This window comes from Heterodontus francisci, chromosome 17 (assembly GCF_036365525.1).
Source record: "Heterodontus francisci isolate sHetFra1 chromosome 17, sHetFra1.hap1, whole genome shotgun sequence".
Classification (NCBI taxonomy): Eukaryota; Metazoa; Chordata; class Chondrichthyes; order Heterodontiformes; family Heterodontidae; genus Heterodontus; species Heterodontus francisci.
The window spans coordinates 50,748,742-50,769,671 of record NC_090387.1 but is presented as its reverse complement, the minus strand read 5'-3'; the positions used below and the strand labels follow the sequence as shown (position 1 = coordinate 50,769,671).

The following is a 20,930-nucleotide window of genomic DNA, read 5'->3' as shown; positions in this document are numbered from 1 at the left end:
TTTTTACGACAATTGATAGTTTCATGGCACCTTTACTGAGAATAGCTTTCAATTTTAGATTTTTTTTCCTATTAATTGACTGAATTTGTTAATTAATTGAACTGAAACTCCACCAGCTGCCATAGTGAGATTGACCGGTGTCCCCAGGTGTTACGACCAGGTGAGAAAGGGAGGGGTCTAGGGGTCCCACTCAGCCATCACCTGGTCTTACCGTAACTTGGTTTAATATTAAATGTTTTTTTTAGCTCCCCCTTAAATGAATCCTTGTTCACTAACTTCCAATTATAAGGCAAAGAAACTAGCCAGATAGGTTTTCTTAGGTTTAAAGAAGAAGGTTGAACTTTATTAAACTTAAACTCTAATTCGGTCAACGCCTACGGATACGCGACACGCCCACGCTAGCATGCATATGCGATACACACATGTAGACAGAGACAGAAAAGAGAAGAAATAGAAATGGAAAAGTTTGAGGCAATATCTGAAGATGGTTTTGGTTACTGTTCTTCCAGCTCGCTGGAAAGTCCTTGATTGTAGGTAGGTCTTGATTTTCATTGGGGCTCAGTATTCTTCTTAAACCTTGGTCGATGTAGGAGATTTTTCTCTCTTGAAGTTCATGTGTCCTCAGTGGTTCTCGAGGCTTGTGAGAAAGCGATGGGAGCAGACAGGAGAGGTCTTCTCACTCCAGGGGCAAACAGTCTTTCTCAGTTCAAACTCTTTGTACAATTCAGAAAAACCCATGTTGCCAAGCAGGTTAGTCATGTGACTAGCTGGTGTGACCACGTCTGTTTGTGGACTCTCTTGTCTTAGCTGACCCTGGAATGTCTCTTCCTACACATAATACCTGGTGCTCAAAGTCCATTGTGGGTTAAATTGCAGCAGGGTATAGACCCTTTGTACCTCCAAGCACTGGCTGTTAGTATGCAAAAATGTTTTTCCAGCCAAGTGTCTGGTAATTTTTTTAACAAGTCCTTTCTTCACTCCAGTAACAGTTTAAAATCAATGTTCATATGTCAAAATTAATATGCCTCATTCTTGGCGGGGGGTAGGGGAAGCCTGCATGACACCAGGGAATTAGCCTAGGTCTCTGGATTACTAGCTCAGTGACATTACCACTGTGTCACCGTCTCCCTCTTAATTAAGAGTTTGTAATGCTCTTAGAATTATGGTTGAGTTGTGGCTGTTGGAGGTCAATCATCTCAGCTCCAGGACATCACTGCAGGCGTTCCTCAGGGTAGTGTCCAAGGCCCAACCATCTTCAGCTGATTCATCAATGACCTACCTTCAATCATAAGGTCAGAAGTGGGGATGTTTGCTGATGATTGCACAATGTTCAGCACCATTCGCGACTCCTCAAATACTGAAGCAGTCCATGTAGAAATGCAGCAAGACCTGGACAATATCCAGGCTTGGGCTGATAAATGGCAACTAACATTCGCGCCACACAAGTGCCAGGCAATGACCATCTCCAACAAGAGAGAATCTAACCATCTTCCCTCGACATTCAATGGCATTACCATCGCTGAACCCTCCCACTATCAACATCCTAGGGGTCACCATTGGCTAGAAACTGAACTGGAATAGCCATATAAATACTGTGGCTACAAGAGCAGGTCTGAGGCTAGAAATCCTGCAGTGAGTAGCTCACCTTCTGACTCCCCAAAGCCTGTCCACCATCTACAAGGCACAAGTCAGGAGTGTGATGGAATACTCTCACTTGCCTGGATGGGTGCAGCTTCAACAACATTCAAGAAGCTCGACACCATCCAGGACAAAGCAGCCCGCTTGATTGGCACCCCATCCACCACTGACACACAGTGGCAGCAATGTGTATCATCTACAAGATACACTGCAGCAATGCACCAAGTCTCCTTAGACAGCACCTTCCAAACCCGTGACCTCTACCACCTAGAAGGACAAGGGCAGTAAATGCATGGAAACACCACCACCTGCAAGTTCCTCTCCAAGTCACACACCATCCTGACTTGGAACTATATCGCCATTCCTTCACTAGCGCTGGGTCAAAATCCTGGAACTCCCTTCCTAACAGTATTGTGGATGTACCTACTTCACATCGACTGCAGCAGTTCAAGAAGGCAGCTCACCACCACCTTCTCAAGGGCAATTAGGGACGGGCAATAAATGCTGGCCTAGCCAGCGACGCCCACATCCCACGAACGAATAAAAAATTATAGAATATAACTTACCAACACGCAGCTTAAAATTATTGAAAGAATGTCTGTTGATACCATCAAGTTTACTCATTAACGCAGTGGCAAATTCCACCATGATGCCAATGTGAGCACAGGGCTTTTCACTATCCTGCCAAAACAATACAGCAAATGCACTGTTAAACATGCAGAAATAAGAAATTAAAATTCAACCACAGGATATTATAACTCAGTGGTAGTGAGAACTTGTAATAAAGGTCACATTTCAAATTATTATACCAAGAGCTAGCATGTGTTGCTAGTCTTGGATGAAAATATAAAATAAAGATTTATTTAAAATACTCATATAAAATATCCCTTGTGGATTCAAAAAGGTCCACACACCTTACTTTCAAAACATATGATTTATCACGTCAATTAAGTCAACGTATTCTGAATTTATACTGAAGTAAACCTAATATAAATTAAAGCAGAAAATGCTGGAAATACACAACAGGTTCTTCAGCAGACTTGAGACAGTACACCAATTTTAGCATAACCCATCTTTTTTATTCAGACAATGAGCCAACTACATTTTCAGGTTTTATTTCAGTTTCCCAACATTCATTTTTTTCTATAAATAATTAGCATTGAAGTAATCTTGGATAAGTTCAGTGTTTATATTGAGGTTACTTCACTTAAAAGGATAAGTGGAGAATACTTCAAATATAGTAAAGGTAAAAAGCCCAGCATACATTGCTTTTGCTACCATTGGTGTTGAAACTAGAATAGATGCTTAGTCGCAATCTGCACATGACGTATTTTGTTATGTGAACAATCTAGGTTTCCTTGTTTGTTGAACTGTATATTAACATAGAAATAATTCTAAAGATTAAAGGAAGCATAACTTTAAATTGGCTTCTTCTGAAGGAAAAATGATGTAAAAATGTACTAAATGGACACAAATAAACAAGGGCTCAAAATAATATTTCCTGGTGGCTAATTATTTTTCCAAGCAGCTGTTGCTGTGAGACGCAGTCTTCTTTCCAATGACAAGCCTGATCAGAATTCAGGTAAGACTGATTAGGAACTGAGAGCTGAGTGCTGGGATGCTGAGCTGTGGCATCCAGCATGAATTCATGAGAGAAGGGGAAAGAAGAGACACCCAGGTCACATTTTTTAACCTCCAGAAAAAGTGTAAGAACTTATTTGCACTTTGTTGAGGAAAATAACTGGTGAAAAATCCCTTAAGTTCTAATAAAACAGTATTTTTGTCCCTCATGCACAAATATAGATAAAATAGTAATCAAATCGCCAAGCATCTCAAGAAACAAAACAGATTGTTTAATAATTCATTGTTGCAGGATCTCAAGAGAAAAAGACAATGCTAGTGATGTCAGAGCTACTTGGGATTACCTGCTTATTTTCTTGACCCGTGCCGATACTAAGGCCTGCAGCGGCCATGTAGGTGCTCCCAATAGTTTTTATCTTTTCAACACCACTGAATTTCGGTTTTGACAGAAGCTGCAAAAGAAGTGTACAATGTAGCAGATTTATAAAAATGTTTTGCATACAATGAACACAAAATGTTTAAACTTCAGTTAAATTACCTCGTCAAAGTCTGCTATTATTTCATTTAGTAATCTCAGGCACTCAAGTCCTTCTTTGTTTACATCGCATTCTGTGTAAAATTCTTTAAAATCAGGAACTGATGCGAACATGATACAAACACAGTCATAAGACTGATGATATAAATCCTGCACAAGAAAAATGTGAAAAAATAAAACGGCTTCCTTGTACCAATAAAAACACATTTAGAGACATGTTAAATAGTAGCCTACATGTCTGTACGTATTAAGTAGCCTAGAATTCTTTTCCCCGGGTGTCTCCTCTTCTTTCCCCTTCTCTCATGCTGGTTTGTAGCCACATAGGACTCAGTACCTTCTGATAGCTCATTCAAGTGTCATGCTAGAAGTGTGGATCCACATAGTGTATTAGGCTACTCACCCACTATCATAGTTACTAATACTAAGCAAATTTTTATTTCAAATGCTATACTGTACTTGACAGCAGCTAAATCACCACCAGCACACATGTAGAATCGTTTCCTTATGTCTGTCCAGGGTTATAATAAATTAATTTGCCAATAAAGTACACCAAGAAGTATGTTAGGAAATTCCTCATGTGATTAAAAAAAAAGACCTCACCTTATGGCTAACTTTTCACTCTGGTTATGTATAGAATATTGTTTTCTTAATATCAGCAGGGAGGTAGCTAGTGATGGTGAGGCTCTTTAAGAGCAACTGGTTTAGAGCAGATGGGGCCACAGGCTGTTTTCCCACCTTCTAAAAAAACTGTGCTGCAGGAGTAAAACGGGATGTTAATAGAAAACACTCTTTTAAAAAAAACTTTTAGGGTCATTTTTCAACTTGCCACATGGTGTTTTGAAATGACTGCCTGATAAAAACTGCCTGATGTTTATTTCTAAAACCGATCCCATTGCATATTTCCGCTTCTGTAATGCACCAATTAAACTTCTAGTTTACTGTTAATGTGCTACAACATCTCAGCACACTAATGTCAAATGTGTAGTATACCTACCAATTTGGCACTCATAGATGAGGTTTGGCACAAAGCAATAAGACCAAAATACAGTTCGGCTAATTACAGGACTTGGCTTCTCATGATTCATACAAATGCATTTATGACATCTTCCCTGAATCAAAAGAATCACCTTCAAAAATCTAGCTCAATATTAGTTTTATCTTTTAAAGTCAGCCAGCAGCAGTGTGTGCCAACAGTGTGCCGCTGCCACATCATGATACCAATATGTTAATTGTGCTAAGCTCCCTAATGCATAATAGACACCTAGTGATCTACCTCCTCCCACTCTGTGCTGTCCACATGCATCACTCTCAAAGCAGTAGAGATTTTAAAGAAAAATTGTTGAAGTGTAATTCAGTACTAAGTGCTGGAAATATATGGCAGGCCTGTTACTATCTGTTAGAGAATTTTAGGTTAACATTTCAGATGGATACTGGTTTTTTCACTCCCATGATGGTACCAGTTTAATACTAGTGCTTACAGTATCTTGCTGGATACAATAATGTTATCTTCAGAGGAACAGATAATATTTCAGTGACAGAGATCAAAACTTTTACCCACATGAAAGAATAATCTGGCACTTGCTATCACTGGAGAGATACTTTGTTTGTTCCAGGGATAACCAACCCTTGGTTGAACCCTAAGTATGTATTTGAATGATTTCTGCAACAATGTGTAGTACTGCCAACAACTAAACACTCCTTCACATTCATCATTAGATCTTCATATAGTAGTGCTGGGTATAAAAAAACTGATTGGGAAATGATTAATCTGGTATTGGCAAATATTGTTGGGTGCAAAGAATTCATACCTCATTCTTTTTATTTTCACCAATGAAGTGTTCAGCGACATGTCCTGGCAGCACATTTTCCAATAAAAGACGATTCAGGTTCTCCATCGTCTCGATTTCTTCCCTCTCTTTTTTAAATTTATCCTTCCATAGGAAGTCTAGTCTACAATAATATTCATTCTGCAAATTACAAACAAAGTTATTTTGCCTGCCACTGATATAATTGGAGGAAAAAGTTACATATTTCAGCACTGTAATTTTTTTTTTACCTGTTTTGTTAAAAACAGCAGAGTGAATCCAAATAGGAGGAGGTAAAAGCTACCCATTATCTTTGGATTTTCCATTGGAGTTGCGTTCTTGCTTCTAAAAATGAAAATCACAAAATTAGTTGTTCCTAATTAAATAAAATATTGTTATGATTTAAATTTAGGAATAATAAAAATACTTTTCTGACCATCACCATCATACAATAAACACAAGCAATCTAATATTGCACACATTTACAGAATCTATATTACATAACTTATAACATGACAGATACTTTTCCACAAGTGCTCAGAACACAAGTATTTACGACAGTGATAGGAGGACTGGCACACAAAATACTGGTATCTCTGCAGGTCTCCTTCAGACTAGAATGCACAAGCATATCTTTTTTTTTAATTTGGCAAGGTTGTGATTTTATTTGAGTCCTGATTCCCATAGAGCAGTGTGGCACAGCAAAGCTCTATCTTTAGCACATTAGTTTTTTTAATAAGTTTTATTTCAGAAATTATAAACCTTTATGAGAGCAGTATGAATGAAGAGCAGGATAAATGACACTCTGGGAACACAAACTTTACACCTGCTGCTCCCTATACAGAACAGTCCAAATCGCTGATAACTTAACTAGCACAAGGTACAGGACAAAAGCCAAGTACCTCCCTAAGGGGAGAGGATTTTTTTTTTAACTAAGGGGAAGTCAGCTGCTGGCACAAACCTCCCAAATTTCTTTTATAGAGAACCTTGGATGCAGCCTACCCACCAGTTTGGCCAAGAATTAGTACATGGTAGTGCAACACCTAAAGAGGAGTGAATATTGAAAAATAATAAAAACAAATGGTAAAAATAAAAGTATAACAGATATATTCGTTAATGGAGCAACTGAAACTAACGATTTACAAGCTGCTTGTAATGGTCTGTATTATGCAGTTATATAGTTCTCACAGCTGTGATGTTTAGCCCAAAAATGTACCAAAGCATCCCATTCTATACACACTTCATACTGGACAAAAGTAACAGCTATGCAGATAGGCATTTAAAAGAGGGATGAAGCAGAAGTTTCCCTACAGGAAGGGTTAGTTACTCTTGTGTTTAGGGAAGGATGCTTGGCAAATGGAAGGCAAAAGCTAAAAGAAGAAGAAAACAGAAGACAATATAATGTAACTGGAGGATTTTATCCTTTCATTTGGCCTAGGCAATTTTTTTCAACTTTTTATATGTCGATCAAATTTTTTTTTTAAATCTCTGTACATAGGTGCCAATTAATCTTGCACCCAGATTCTGAGGGCTTGTTACCAGCTGATGACTGGGCTGTCTGTGGACTGAAGCAGCAATGGGGAAAGCAAACTTTTCAGGGAGCCAGTTATCAGTGATAGCACATGCACATTATCAGAGGGAATTAAAATTTCCTGTAAGCAAAATCATACCTGTTGTACAGGAAATCCTTGTAGGCATCAAATAAAGGAGCATAGGTCTTTAGGAGAATGATGTTATAAACCACACAGGCAATAATTAATAGGAGTGCTTTCAGCTCAAAGCTAACTCTGAGGAAGACTGAGCAGGTGATGAGTCCCAGAATACAACAGCAAACATAATACTACCAAAAACAAATTTAAAAGGAATTAGAATACAAACAACAGTGTTCTCTTAACTTATTAAATGATTAAGAAATGATTCATAGAATGTATTGAATGAAACTATTTTCAACTAGCCAACAATGAATTTGCTATGTTGTTATGCATCAGTTCTCTACTGCTGCTGTTGATAGTAACAAATCAGTAATCATGTGATAGTTATGGAGTACCTATAACAAAAATATATTAACTTACAAAAAGCATATCTGAAATGTATTTAAAGGATATTCAAAATGACAAATCTAACCAACATATAATTAAATGTATCTTATCAATATAAACTAATACCATAAAGTAACTCATTCAATTAATAGTCTCAGATAAAGCATATAAAAGGTTATTGAACAAAAGTTGAATTGCTGCACAAGAATCAATTGGAGTCTTTGGAACAGGTCACTGACTGATCAAAGATTGCTGCACATTGAGGGAGAGGTGAAGGGTAGGGAAAAACGAATAATTAAAAATAAAAATAAAAATGCAAGGGACAATTTTCCAAGTCAGCAGGCAGGATCCTGTCAGCACAGAACATGCAGATACCCGGATGAAACAATGGGCCGCGAAATGCTTTTTCACAATCCCTGTCCAATTCATTTTGAGCACCAACTTCCATTAGGATTTTGATTTGGTCCTGAAGTATTCCAGACAAAGCAAATCTCAATGTCTATTGGAACATTTTTTTTAAATTCGCTTTTGGGATGTGGGCGTCATGGCTAGGCCAGCATTTATTGCCCATCCCTAATTGCCCTCGAGAAGGTGGTGCTGAGCTGCCTTCTTGAACTGCTGCAGTTCTTGGGGTGTAGGTACACCAACAGTGCTGTTAGGAAGGGAGTTTCAGGATTTTGACCCAGTGACAGTGAAGGAACAGCGATATAGTTCCAAGTCAGAATGGTGTGTGGCTTGGAGGGGAACTTGCAGGTGGTGGTGTTCCCATGCATGTCGCCCTTGTCCTTCTAGGTGGTAGAGGTCTCAGGTTTGGAAGGTGCTGTCTAAGGAGCTTTGGTACGTTGCTCTAGTGCATCTTGTATATGATACACACTGCTGCTACTGTGCATCAGTGAATGATGAAGGTGGTGGATGGGGTGCCAATCAAGCGGGCTGCTTTGTCCTGAATGGTGTCGAGCTTCTTGAGTGTTGCTGAAAATAGAGACATGGGGCTGAATTTTATCAGCCCCTCGACGATGCGAGTCGTGGCATGGGGGCCGGTAAAACTTTGTGGGGAGAGGCCCATCTCGACCCCCAACATCGACAAGGACCCTTTGCATATTACTGGCAGCGGGGGGACCTCAGTGCGGCCCCCCGCCGCTCAGTGGCTGCACCCAAATTACCATATTCAAAACGGTTCTTACCCCTCCTGATTATGCAGCCCGTCACCTCTGATGCACACTTCTGGATTTTACGTTGAACGGGCAGCCGTCACGTGCCGTCCCGTTCCCGAACAGAAAAGCCGGCGGGTCATCAGAGGCAGAAGGTTTCGCCAGCGAAGGCAAGTCCAGATATTCAGGGGTCTCACTCCGGATACTGGGAGGGAGGAGGGAGTTGGGGGGTGGGGGGGAGGGAATTGGTATTACAGGGGTCTCACTCTGCACACTGGAAGGGAGGAGGGAAGGGAGATATTCAGGGGTCTCATTCTGCATACTGGGCGGAGGGAGGGGGGATATTCAGGGGTCTCACTCTGCAGATGTGTAGGGAGCCACTGCGATTCCACCTTCCGTAATGGTTGGCAGCTCGGTGCCATTGATTGCCTCTGTCAGTGAAGCAGCAAAGGCACTCGAGTCATCCTGTATGTGGGGAGAGTGCCAGAGACGGTAGGCATGTGAAGCTTATATGTCTTGTGGGCCAATCAATGCAGCTTGCTCAATCTTTATGTGGTCATGCGATGCCTCTCTCGTGGGAGCTAAGACGGGCAATGCTATGCCATGCCACATAGCTGCTGCATGAAAGCACCTGATGTACCAGTCAACATCTATCTCTGCCTCGTCAGGAACCTTCAAAGAATTGAAGGAACTGAGTTGAATTGCAACTTGAAGATGGGGATGGTTCACCTTATATTCATTAATATGCTTCTTGAGAGGATCCATATGCATCACAGGCAAAACCAACAGGCAGTTGCAGCACACATAGAGGCCCCCAGTCGTAAGCAGCAGCACCCAAGGAGAGCTTGCCACTATAGATCACCGTGCATCTACAGGTCCCGCATGACATACATGCAGATGTCAGAGCGTCAGTGTCAGAGGTGACTGCGGATGTCGAGAGAGGTGGTGACATGCCTCTGTGCCCTGCTCTATGATGACCTGCAGCCCATGGGCTTCGGTGGACATTCTATGCCTGTGGCCCTCAAAGTGACAGCAGCTCTCAATTTTTACACCTCTGCATCATTTCAGGAGCCCACCAGAGACCTTTGTGGAGTCATACAGCAGTGCACTGTTGCATCAGGAAGGTCACTGATGCCCTGTTCTTGAGGGCTGGTGACTATATCCCCTTCATGATGGGCCCTGAAAGCCAAGCCCAGAGGGCCGCCGGTTTCGGCTCCATCACGGGATTCCCACAGGTGCAACAGGTCATAGACAACACCCATGTGGCCATCAAGGCTCCCGCCAGGTGACCAGGTGAATACGTAAACCATAAGGGCTTCCACTCAATGTGCAGTTTGTATGTGATCACCGGAAACGATTCATGCAAATCTATGCCCACTTTCAGGCAGCTGCCATGATGCCTTCATTCTGCGTCAGTCCCAGCTATAGCAATGGTGTTATACTTCATGTCTACTGCAATTCTTTCTGAGGCTCTGAATTTGAATGTGGACAAAAGCCTCCTTCCCTTCAAATGACAGCTGCAGTGATTTAAGAGCTGCTGTTGCAGCGGAAATCTCACCCCTATCATTGAACAACCTATCAGTTGCCACTAAAATCCATGTTGTGGGAAAGCCCTGACTAAATAATGAGGCCAACTGAATGTGTGAAGTCTGCTGGTTCTAAACTATGCAAGTGGAAGACATGCAGAGCACTGGCTCACCACCTGAGTGCTAGTCTAACATGTCATTTTCTGGGCATGCCATCTTTACTGAATTATGCTTTATTATGGCGTGGTTGTCTAAAGGTAGCCATATAGTTCTACCAAAAATACAAATCTTTCTTCATTCTTAGCTGGACAGAATTTCAAAATTAAATTTTGAGTAATGTCGTCAGGGAGTGCAGAATAATTACACGTACAAGACGACAAGAGATTGACTATCAGTACATTTAAAATCTTACAACTAACTATGCATACTTATTGTTCACGTTTTCCATTATACATTTCTACATCTACATTCACAATGGAAGCTGCCTATACAGACTTGTCACGCAGAAACTATATCCTCCGCTCAGTAGAGGTACTGCAGTGTCAACACTGGCTGTAGGATGTAATTACTGCATGACCAGTTCACATTGACAGTTTTCATTCTAAATGTGGATATAGAAATTTACAATGGGAGTACGTTAGCAAGACAGAAAGTATAATTTTAAAATGGTAACTGAATTACATCAGACACCCTGGGCCAATTATTCTTTGGCTGCTTCATTTGAAGATTACACTTGATCTTGACCACCATCGCTGCCCACCTCCCCCCCCACCCCGACCACCATCCCACACTGCTCCTCCCCCACCCCGACCACCCCCCCATAGCTCCCCTCCACCACCACCCCCCCACTCCCCAGGTGTAGTACCCTGACAGATCAATTAGTTTTCATTAAAAGAAAACCTAACCTACATGAATCTTGTTCTCTTTCTGCTTACTGCTGTAATCATTCATTTTCCAACAAGAAATCTTACACATCATATTTAATGCAACCACTACTTTACTGAGAAGCACAAAATGTGTTTTTGAGTTACTGCCATCATAGCTTAAAAAACACTTTTAGCCAAGACAAGTTTTACTTGCAAGAAAAAAAAGTAGCTGAAAAAATACTACTTATTTCTACTTACGGGAAGGCAGTAATTCTCATCCATTGGAGTAGTACTCGTATTATTGTTCACTGTTTCAATGCCACTTGGTATGGAGTGCTAAAAAGAAACCAGTAATGTTCAATATTGCACATAGTTTTCACCGACACTGCACACACAGGATAAGAAACAACATTTAAACCTGAGCCCATGGGCCACATGGGACCCATGCAACCGTTAAATCTGTGTATCCTGTTTGAATCATATGGGGCTGAATTTTGTGAGTGCGCCATCCCTGACCACCCGCGATATTACATGTGGGAGCTCATTTAAATAGAGGGGGCGGAGCAGCCGCCCCAATGGCGTAGAGAGGGCGGCCTCCGCGTCCACGCCAACAGAGTCCAGCGCCACCGTGCAGGCTCCAGCGTCATTTTTAAAGGGCTTTAAGCCCATACAAATAAGTTTCATTTTTAAAGGGTATAAAATAGAAGATTTTTAATACATTGAAAGATCAGTGACGGAGGCCCTTCCCCAACCCCGCCCCCCCCAATGGTCAATCCAGGCAATGAAGTTCCGAAGGCACATGGAGCACGAATGGCAGCCGTAATGTTGGAGTGGGATGGCTGCTGCCTGCAGGTAGGTTTATTTAAATATTTTACATGTTCATTTACATATGCTGATGAAGAGCCCGTCGCCAGCCGGTGGAGGGGCCACACAGAGGTCCCGCCGCCGGTAATATGCGGCGGGCCCTTCTTGGCGTCGCGGGTTGACACGGGCCGCTCGCCACAGCATTTTACCAGCCCCCGCGTCGTGACCTGCGGCGTTAAGGGGCCAGTAAAATTCAGCCCCTGGGCTTAGCAGATTGGAAAAAAGCTGTTTTTAATATTGTTGCCTCTTTCATGGATACATGTTAAATTTGAACATCAGGATCTGTCAGCATCTGTAGCTTAGGATCTATTTAAACTATTGGGAACATGAATTTACACTTTATACGTGAAGCACAAAGCTCCATGGTATGCATCAATGCCCAAAAGGTTTGGATATTTATTTAAACATCTAACTGAAAAACAAAATGTACAGACTATAAGTTTCAAAAATAAGATTATGGCAGCAGATTCACCTCTGGGTTTCGTTTTGTACCCTGCATAAAGAGACTTGCAATCAATGACATTGTCCAAGTGAATACCAAGAGGAGAAAAATAGCCATGAATGGGCAGAAATTACAATTGGCAAATTACAGTTACAATTCACATAGGAACACTTAACACACTTACCAGTGGGTACTATTTTTATGCAGATATTAACTGGTAAATGGACTAACCTCCAGGAACCTAGTGTAAGCATCATCACCTCCAAGTCACACAATATCTTGACCTGGATATATACTGCCATTCCTTCATCTTCATTATGTCAACATCCTAGGAATTCCTATCTAACATCACGGTGCAAGTATTAACATTGCAAAGACTGCAGCAGTTCAATGGTATTATGATCGCTGAATCCCCCACTATCAACATCCTGGGTCACCATTGACCAGAAACTGAAATAGACAGCCATATAAATACCGTGGCTACGAGCAAGTCAGAGGCTAGGAATCCTATGGCAGGTAACTCACCGACTGACTCCCCAAAGCCTGTCCACCACCACAAGGCACAGGTCAGGAGTGTGATGGAATGCTCTCCACTTGCCTGGATGGGTGCAGCTCCAACAACACTCAAGAAGCTCAACACCATCCAGGAAACCTGATTGACACCCCATCCACCACCTTCAACATTCACTCCCTTCACCACTGACGCACAGTGGCAGCAGTGTGTACCATTTACAAGATGCACTGCAGCAATGCACCAAGGGACAGCAGCTTCCAAACCCGCGACCTCTACCACCTAGAATGACAAGGGCAGCAGATGGGAAAACCACCACCTGCAAGTTCGCCTCCAAGCCACACACCATCCTGACTAGGAAATATATCAACGTTCCTTCATTATCGCTGGTCAAAGTCCTGGAACTCCCTTCCTAACAGCACTGTGGGTGTACCTACCCCACATGGACTGCAGTAGTTCAAGAAGGCGGCTCACCACCACCTTCTCAAGGGCAATTAGGGATGGGCAATAAATGCTGGCCTGGCCAGCGACGCCCACATGAATGAATAAATAAAAAAACAAAGCCCCATCACCACCTTTTCAGGCCAATTCAGGATAAGCAATTAGCATCAACGTGAGCAAACTTGCCGACATCAACCACATCCTGAGAATAAAATGAGCTTGTAACAGGAAATTCCCCAATCAGAATTTCCATCTCAAATGCCAGAAGGAAAATTAGTGCAACTGAGGAATATTTAACACATTTCTAAGTTTTGGGTCTATCAAACTGCTGGCAGAAGATGGTAATATTCCAAAACTACCATCACAGTTAATGTGTCCCATCTCCATTCCCTCTTTCCTTACTTCATTTTTAATACCAGATGTACACAAACTCATCATCAACTTCATAAACCATTAGGCACTACTGCTCAGATGGGTGTTGATGTTTAACCATTGGCCCCACCATATGCCTAAAATTTATTTTGACATGGTTACATGACTCTCAATCATCCATTCCAAATTCTGAAATTGCCCACCACAGCCTTATCTGTGACTGTACCTTTGTCATTACATCAGAAACAAGCAAACTCCATCTATATGGATTGCACATGGCACTACTGACTCAGGTATCATTAATGACACTTGAAAAAATTGCACCATTTGCAGTTTTTGAATTACAAATTTATATCATTCAGAGTGAAGCAATTATGCAGTACCCTTAATTTAGTTCATATACAGTTTAGAAAAGATTCACACCTGGAAATATCTATCGTGGTTATGTTATAATTACTCACCAAGTTCAAAACTGAAATGACCAATACAACAGTTATGGCAACAAGAATCAATGGTAGCCGTACTATTGGTTTCTTCGTGACAGTTTCAGAGATTGCAATGAATAAGTCTGATGATGGGCTGTTCAACCAGTGCTGTATGTAAAGCAGAAAAGAGATGCATGTTGAGCGTGCTTAAAACTCTCCATTAAATGACATTTTCTCCAGACTATTTTGAAGTGACACACAAACTATTTCTAAAACATTATTGGACTGCAAACTTGGCTTCTTGTGGAGGCTGGGCCTTTATTTTGTAGAAATAAATTTTTTAGAAATTTCTAATGCAAAGTTTTCATTGTGAGCCAAATAAAATTTCAAAAATAACTACTGGTAAGGTAGTTTCATCATATTTCTAAAGATTAAATATTTAAGTCTCATATTTAGGAACATTTGTTTCTATAAGTTCAAATTTGAGGAAACACTGGCACCTACGAGTCAAGGGTTAAAGTGGGTCAGAATGGTATTCCAGTCTTTAAGAAAATCAGGTGGTGGTGTTAGTTGTGTTGATGGTGGTGGTAGCATCATGGATTTATACAGGTTCCTTAATCCATGGCCATAAAAAAGCTAATAGAATTCTCGGTTTTATCATGAAGTATAAAATATACAAGTCAAGTAGCAATGATAAACCTATATAAAATCTTAAGACCTGAAGTATATTACTGTGTGCAGTATTGCGCTCCACACTATAGGAAGGAAATTGATCCATTAGAGAAGGTGCAATGTAGAATCACTTGGAAGCTCTCTAGAATGAGAAATACACAAGGAGACTTCAAAAATTGGGTCTTTTTTCAGAACCCAGATTATATGGCAATATGTGTTTAAAACTATGAAAATATGTGATAAGGTAGATAGAAGCAGACGGTTTCCGGTAGTTGAGGGGTTAAGAACAAGGGACCGTCGAGACGAGATTAAACGTAAGAAATTTAAAACAGAAAGCAGGAGAAACTTCTTTACACAGAAAATTGGGAGGTTGTAGACTTCACTTCCAACATTAGTGGTTAAGGCAGAAACTATGTCAATAGTCAAGATTAGATTGGATAAGTGGATGCAAGGAATGTGGATGCAAATTATGTGGATAAATATGATTAAAATTATTTGTTCCTGTAGAGGGTGAACATTGAAACAGGCTACCCAGGTCAAATAACCTTTCTCTGTGTCATCATTTCTATGTGTAACAAATATATAGAATTGACCATGCATCAGTACTGCATATGGCCTGTTGAAAGATTTTAAAACAAAGTTACAGAGGATCAGCGATCAAGGAATATGGCAGCAGAACATTTAGATAAGAAAGCAACAAATTTTCTTGGCTAAAGAATTTTTATTCAACTCACCTTTAGATGACCAGCAAAGCAAATGAAGAGAATTATCAGAAGAATAATGGCAGCGGTTCCAAATGATATTCCCAGTAGAATATTCCTATTGAGAAAAACATACTCGGTTGAAGGTGCAGTCAGGTTACAAAAAAAAAATTATATTTAAAAGTGATTAAAATTCACTAATGCAGTACTTACTGTGGCATAACAAGCATGTGGATCACAAATATGCACAGGAATATGAAACTGGCACAACCAATATAATATTTCAAGGAAGGAAGACTGACTGAACGATACTGGAAGAAAAGGGAAAACACAGCCATTGCAGAAAATGAAGTAAACAATTAGATTTTTTATCCAATTTTTCTCCCTTTTGGGTTGAACATGCTGAATCACATGGGAATACAGTTTCTTAAAAACCTGCACTTAAGTAGCACTTTCAAATGGGAATTCACAAATGGATGAGAGGTTAGAATAACAGCAATTAGGAGATGTCATCAGAAAGGGTGACCAAAGGGGTGATTGAAGACAGCAGTTTTAAGAAGGCTTTTGCAGATAAGAATTAGCAAGATGGAAGGGTTTACGAAATGAGGTCGAGCAACAAACAGAATCGGAGCTATATTTGGGGAAAATGGTTTTCATTCAGATTCAAAGCTTTGCCTACCAAAAAAAAAGCTTTAATCTCTTAATTCTGAAAGGTTCTTCTCTTTCTTAATGTTACTTAGTTACCAAAATTTCACCCATTTATTTGTTGTGCATCTTCATTTAAATCTTAGGATCATCCCTTATCCTGCTGAATTACTATGAACTTTAGTTAAACAATAAATAGTGCTTCACTGATTTTGTAAAAAGCATGGATTTTTAATTCCTCAAAGGTGCTCTGATATTTGCTGCAGAGTATACTGGTTTTCACAGTGAAACGTGGACACTTTTTTTGTGAAGAGGAAGAGCCAAGAATAAAAGAATGAACGTGAGCACTGGTAAAAAAAAAACTGCTGTAAAATTGTTATTTTGGTTCCTTTGTGTTAATATTACAGAATGATACTATTTCTGATGCTTGATGGTGGCTAGCAGCGGCTAGCACTGCAGCCTCACAGCTCCAGCGAGCCGAGTTCAGTTCTGGATACTGCCTGTGCGGAGTTCGCAAGTTCTCCCTGTGACCGCGTGGGTTTCCACCGGGTGCTCCGGTTTCCTCCCACAGCCAAAGACTTGCGGGTTGATAGGTAAATTGGCCATTGTAAAAATTGCCCCTAGTGTAGGTAGGTGGTAGGAGAATTGAGGGAAGGTGGGGATGTAAGAGGGAAAAAATGGGATTAATGTAGGATTAGTATAAACGGGTGGTTAATGGTTGGCGCAGACTCGTTGGGCCGAAGGGCCTGTTTCGGTGCTGTATCTCTCTATGACTATTAGCTTTAAGCCCATACTTTTTTGTCGCATCACAGTGCCTTCACTGAAACGAAGCAAAATCAATTGCCAGTGGGCGACAAGTTTTCTTGAATCTGCTGGGACATAAGGGCGTAAGGACCTCAAACATTTCTCAGAGTGCACATATACATATTAGTATACTTACTTGTTTTTCTAATCCCTTTTCATTGAAAGACAACAAGATATGGGAAAAGACACCACATTTATCCAATTGCCTGTAAAAGGAAAAAGTGTTGCAAGCATGAACCAATTATAATAGAAAGCATATGCAGAGTTAGCAAAGCAGAATATCGTTTCTAAAATTAAACAATGCGGGGGGTGGGGGGGCCCAGAAAATCCCTCCGGGAGAGACGTGCCATGGGCTTCAATGCCGAGAAGGCCCACTCCATATTACCACTGGCCCCATTGCTCGGCGATGGAAACTTCATTTAAATAAATGTCAATTAATAAGTACTTACCTCATCGCGACGACCGTCTTGCTCCGATATTCCAGCTGGCTGCAGGAACTCCTGCGCCTTCAGATCTCCGTTCAGAGATCCAAGGCGGAACACTGGTGGGGAGGGGGGAAGAGAGTGGGGCACACTCTTGTGATTGGTGGAGGGTATGGTGGGAAGCGGTTGTAGGTCAAAGTGAATAATGTTCGCGGAGGAAAGTTTGGCATCGAAAAATTTGTCTTTTATGGGGGGAAAGGGCAATTAATAAAGTCTTCAATCATTGGGGGGGGGGTAGGAGAGGGGCTTGAATTTTTTTTTAAATTTTCACATAACATTTTTATTGCCTGTTTCCTTAAAAATGTAGATTGCATGTAAGGGCTTGAAGCCCTTTAAAAATGGTGCCAGCAGCTGTGCAGTGGCGCCAGACGCCGTTGCCGGGGATGGAGCACCTGCCCCCTCGACATCATCGGGCGGGCGGGCTGTCTACCGCGCAACATATTGCCCCACCGCTTTTAAAAAATTGGAAAAATTCCAGCCCTGTTCTTCACAATTACTGATCTATTTTCATATTCTCCTCAAGATGTTAAATCATGCAACAATATCATTCCAATAGCATTAAAAGCCCTTCTGTACTTTAGCAAAGTGACCACTTTTCAAGTGAGTCTAGAAAGTAAGTCTTGGCAGACTATTTTATCAGAACAGCAACATCTTGATCATGGGCTTCATAATAAAAATCCAAACCTACCTCACCTAATGTCCACATAACTGCAAATTCAACCAGGGGCATTAGACTATTTCAAACAGAAACCCTGAATTTAGCTTTTCTTAAACCTCAGCTGAGACACTGAAGTAGAATCACAACAAAGGTTCTCCTAAATCTCACCATAACTTCAGCAGAGGATGGGTGGAAACCTGAGAAACAGCATAACAGCGATTTTTCCAGCATTTACATTGAAATTAAAACAGAAGATTGGTAGAAACACCACGAAAACTCTACCCACAATCAAATGTTGATCAACACTGCCACGGCTAAGATTTGTTTATTAGGTTTAGATTGAAACTTGTTGATATAAATGATGCAGATTGGTCTCTACTGAGCCAGTGATGGGTCCTACTGTTCATCTTGCTATTTTGAGTTACGTTAACCAGTGGCCAAATTTGAATGAAGAAAAGTTGATGACAAGTAATCATTTTCCAACCTCAAACATGCAACCAAATACAAACTTTCATTTCATATAATGAAATTCCCCCAAATTAAAACTCAAAGACAAACAACAAGAAAGACTACTAAATTATTTATTACCCATTTGCTGTAGGATATACAATAGGGAAGTTTAGATTTTTTTTAGATTTAGAGATACAGCACTGAAACAGGCCCTTTGGCCCACCGAGTCTGTGCCGACCATCAACCACCCATTTATACTAATCCTACACTAATCCCATATTCCTACCACATCCCCACCTGTCCCCATATATTTCCCTACCACCTACCTATATTAGGGGCAATTTATAATGGCCAATTTACCTATCAACCTGCAAGTCTTTTGGCTTGTGGGAGGAAACCGGAGCACCCGGAGGAAACCCACGCAGACACGGAGAACTTGCAAACTCTACACAGGCAGTACCCAGAATTGAACCCGGGTCACTGGAGCTGTGTGGCTGCGGTGCTAACCACTGCGCCACTGTGCCGCCCCTTGACCAAGTTATGCTAAACTTGTATAGAACCTTGGTTAGACCATAATTGGAGTCCAATTGTGTACAGTTCTAGTCTCCATATTATACAAGGGACTGAATTTTATTAACGCGCTGAACGTTGCAGTGGCATGCTTTGAAGTCAGCGGCCTGCACGCACTGAGCGGCCGCTGCAGAGTCCCGTGATATTATGTGCAGGGGATCATTAGCATCACTACGACACGCCGCTCCCCTCATATTACGTTGGGAGAGGCGAGACATCCGGCACAATGAGGGACCTTTTGTCAGCTGTGTATTAGGTGCTGGGACCCTATTTAAAGTGACACAGCACCTGCTTCCTGACAATTGCCAAAGAAATATTTACCTCACTAGTGAAGAGTGGGGCTGCTGGCAATCTGGCAGCAAAGCAGAAAGTGCTGGGGAAACTCAGGAGGTCTGGCAGCATCTGTGGAGAGAGAAGCAGAGTTAACTTGACCAAGTTCACAGACCTGAAAGTTAACTCTGCTTCTCTCTCCACAGATGCTAAGTTTCCCCAGCACTTCTGCTTTGCTGCCACATTCTTACCCTGCTGTGTCTCAGTGTCCTGTGAAGCTGTGATCCTCTTCTTCCACTCGAGTGTAACATTCCTTCTTGTAGGCGTGCTGCACGTGGGTGAATAATCTTAATTGCGCACATACCAGGATGTGAGACTGAGTTGTCACATAAAAGGCCAATACACAACAGAAATAAAATCATAATTGAAGAATATCTACATACAATGGGCTTCTAATCATCTGACTGTGAAAAGCTGCAGACTAATATGCACTTGGAATCTGTATTTATTTCTCTGCTAACTGTTAGGTGAAAAGACGTGTAGCTGCAATTAAAAGATCTTTGTAAAGATCATATTCTAGTTGCATTGCCAACTAGAAATATGACAACAATTATGATCAGCCGCTGCAGAAGCAAAGTGTACGTGAAGATGTGTCGATCCGTCATAGATAAAAAACCATGACAACAGCACAGATTTCCTCACTAGTCCTGCATTGGTTTTCAAACATGTGCAAGAAAAACCTTGCAGCCAGAAGTTAGAGCAGTTACATTGTGGAATCACCTTTCCATTTAAAGGACCAGAGCAAAAGCTGAGGATGGCATAGGGGTGTTCTAGGTTGGCCCCACATTTCAGTGATGCCTCCCTGCTCACTCTCCTCCAGGCTGTGCGGGCAAGGCGGGAGGTCCGTTTCCCCAGAGATAGTAAGAAGAGGCCCTCCCACCTGATCAAGGCAGCCTGGCTGGAAGTGGCAGGGGAGGTGAGTAACGGTGGGGCCATCTGGCGTCAAAGGGTCCAAAGCCGGAAGAGGAGGAACAATCATTCCCCCAGGCAGCCGGGGCCCTCCAGGCCTCATGCGTGCAGAGGACGACCGCCAAAGTCATCCACAGCCAAAGGGAAATCAGATCAGCAGCCTTCCTCCAGTCAGGCTGCTAACGCAGAGGTTGCACCAAGAAGGGGCACTCACAAGTGTTTAAAGAGAACACACTGACACAAATGGGAATGCACGGGTGTCACAGCAATGTAAATACGTCTTTCACTAAATGTTCTTCACCATACGTCATGTGTATGTTTACTTAATAAACATTAATCACCCATCAGTAACCAAGGAACTGGAGGAGTATTTACTATAATCAAAAAACAATCACATGCTGTTTTTGTCTTCCCACTTGACCAACAAATGCACAAAAGGGTTAAAGTATGCATGCATACACTGTGTGAATGAGCGTTGAGATTATGTTCCCAATAACGGTGTCTATTAATGGA

General features: G+C 41.5%; 1 protein-coding gene across 2 annotated transcripts in view; it reads right to left on the bottom strand.

Annotated features, from left to right (window-relative positions):
• The window catches only part of adcy7 (adenylate cyclase 7), a 176,863-nt gene that overhangs the window by 4,684 nt on the left and 151,249 nt on the right, over positions 1-20,930 (bottom strand). For both annotated transcript variants that reach the window (XM_068049414.1, XM_068049415.1), the window contains 11 exons: positions 17,155-17,224; positions 15,783-15,880; positions 15,603-15,687; positions 14,233-14,364; positions 11,400-11,477; positions 7,230-7,399; positions 5,811-5,904; positions 5,563-5,721; positions 3,758-3,904; positions 3,564-3,671; positions 2,205-2,319 (listed from right to left, as the gene is read on the bottom strand). In XM_068049414.1, coding sequence (XP_067905515.1) covers positions 2,205-2,319; positions 3,564-3,671; positions 3,758-3,904; positions 5,563-5,721; positions 5,811-5,904; positions 7,230-7,399; positions 11,400-11,477; positions 14,233-14,364; positions 15,603-15,687; positions 15,783-15,880; positions 17,155-17,224 — 1,256 coding nt within the window. The remainder of the gene's footprint in view (positions 1-2,204; positions 2,320-3,563; positions 3,672-3,757; positions 3,905-5,562; positions 5,722-5,810; positions 5,905-7,229; positions 7,400-11,399; positions 11,478-14,232; positions 14,365-15,602; positions 15,688-15,782; positions 15,881-17,154; positions 17,225-20,930) is intronic.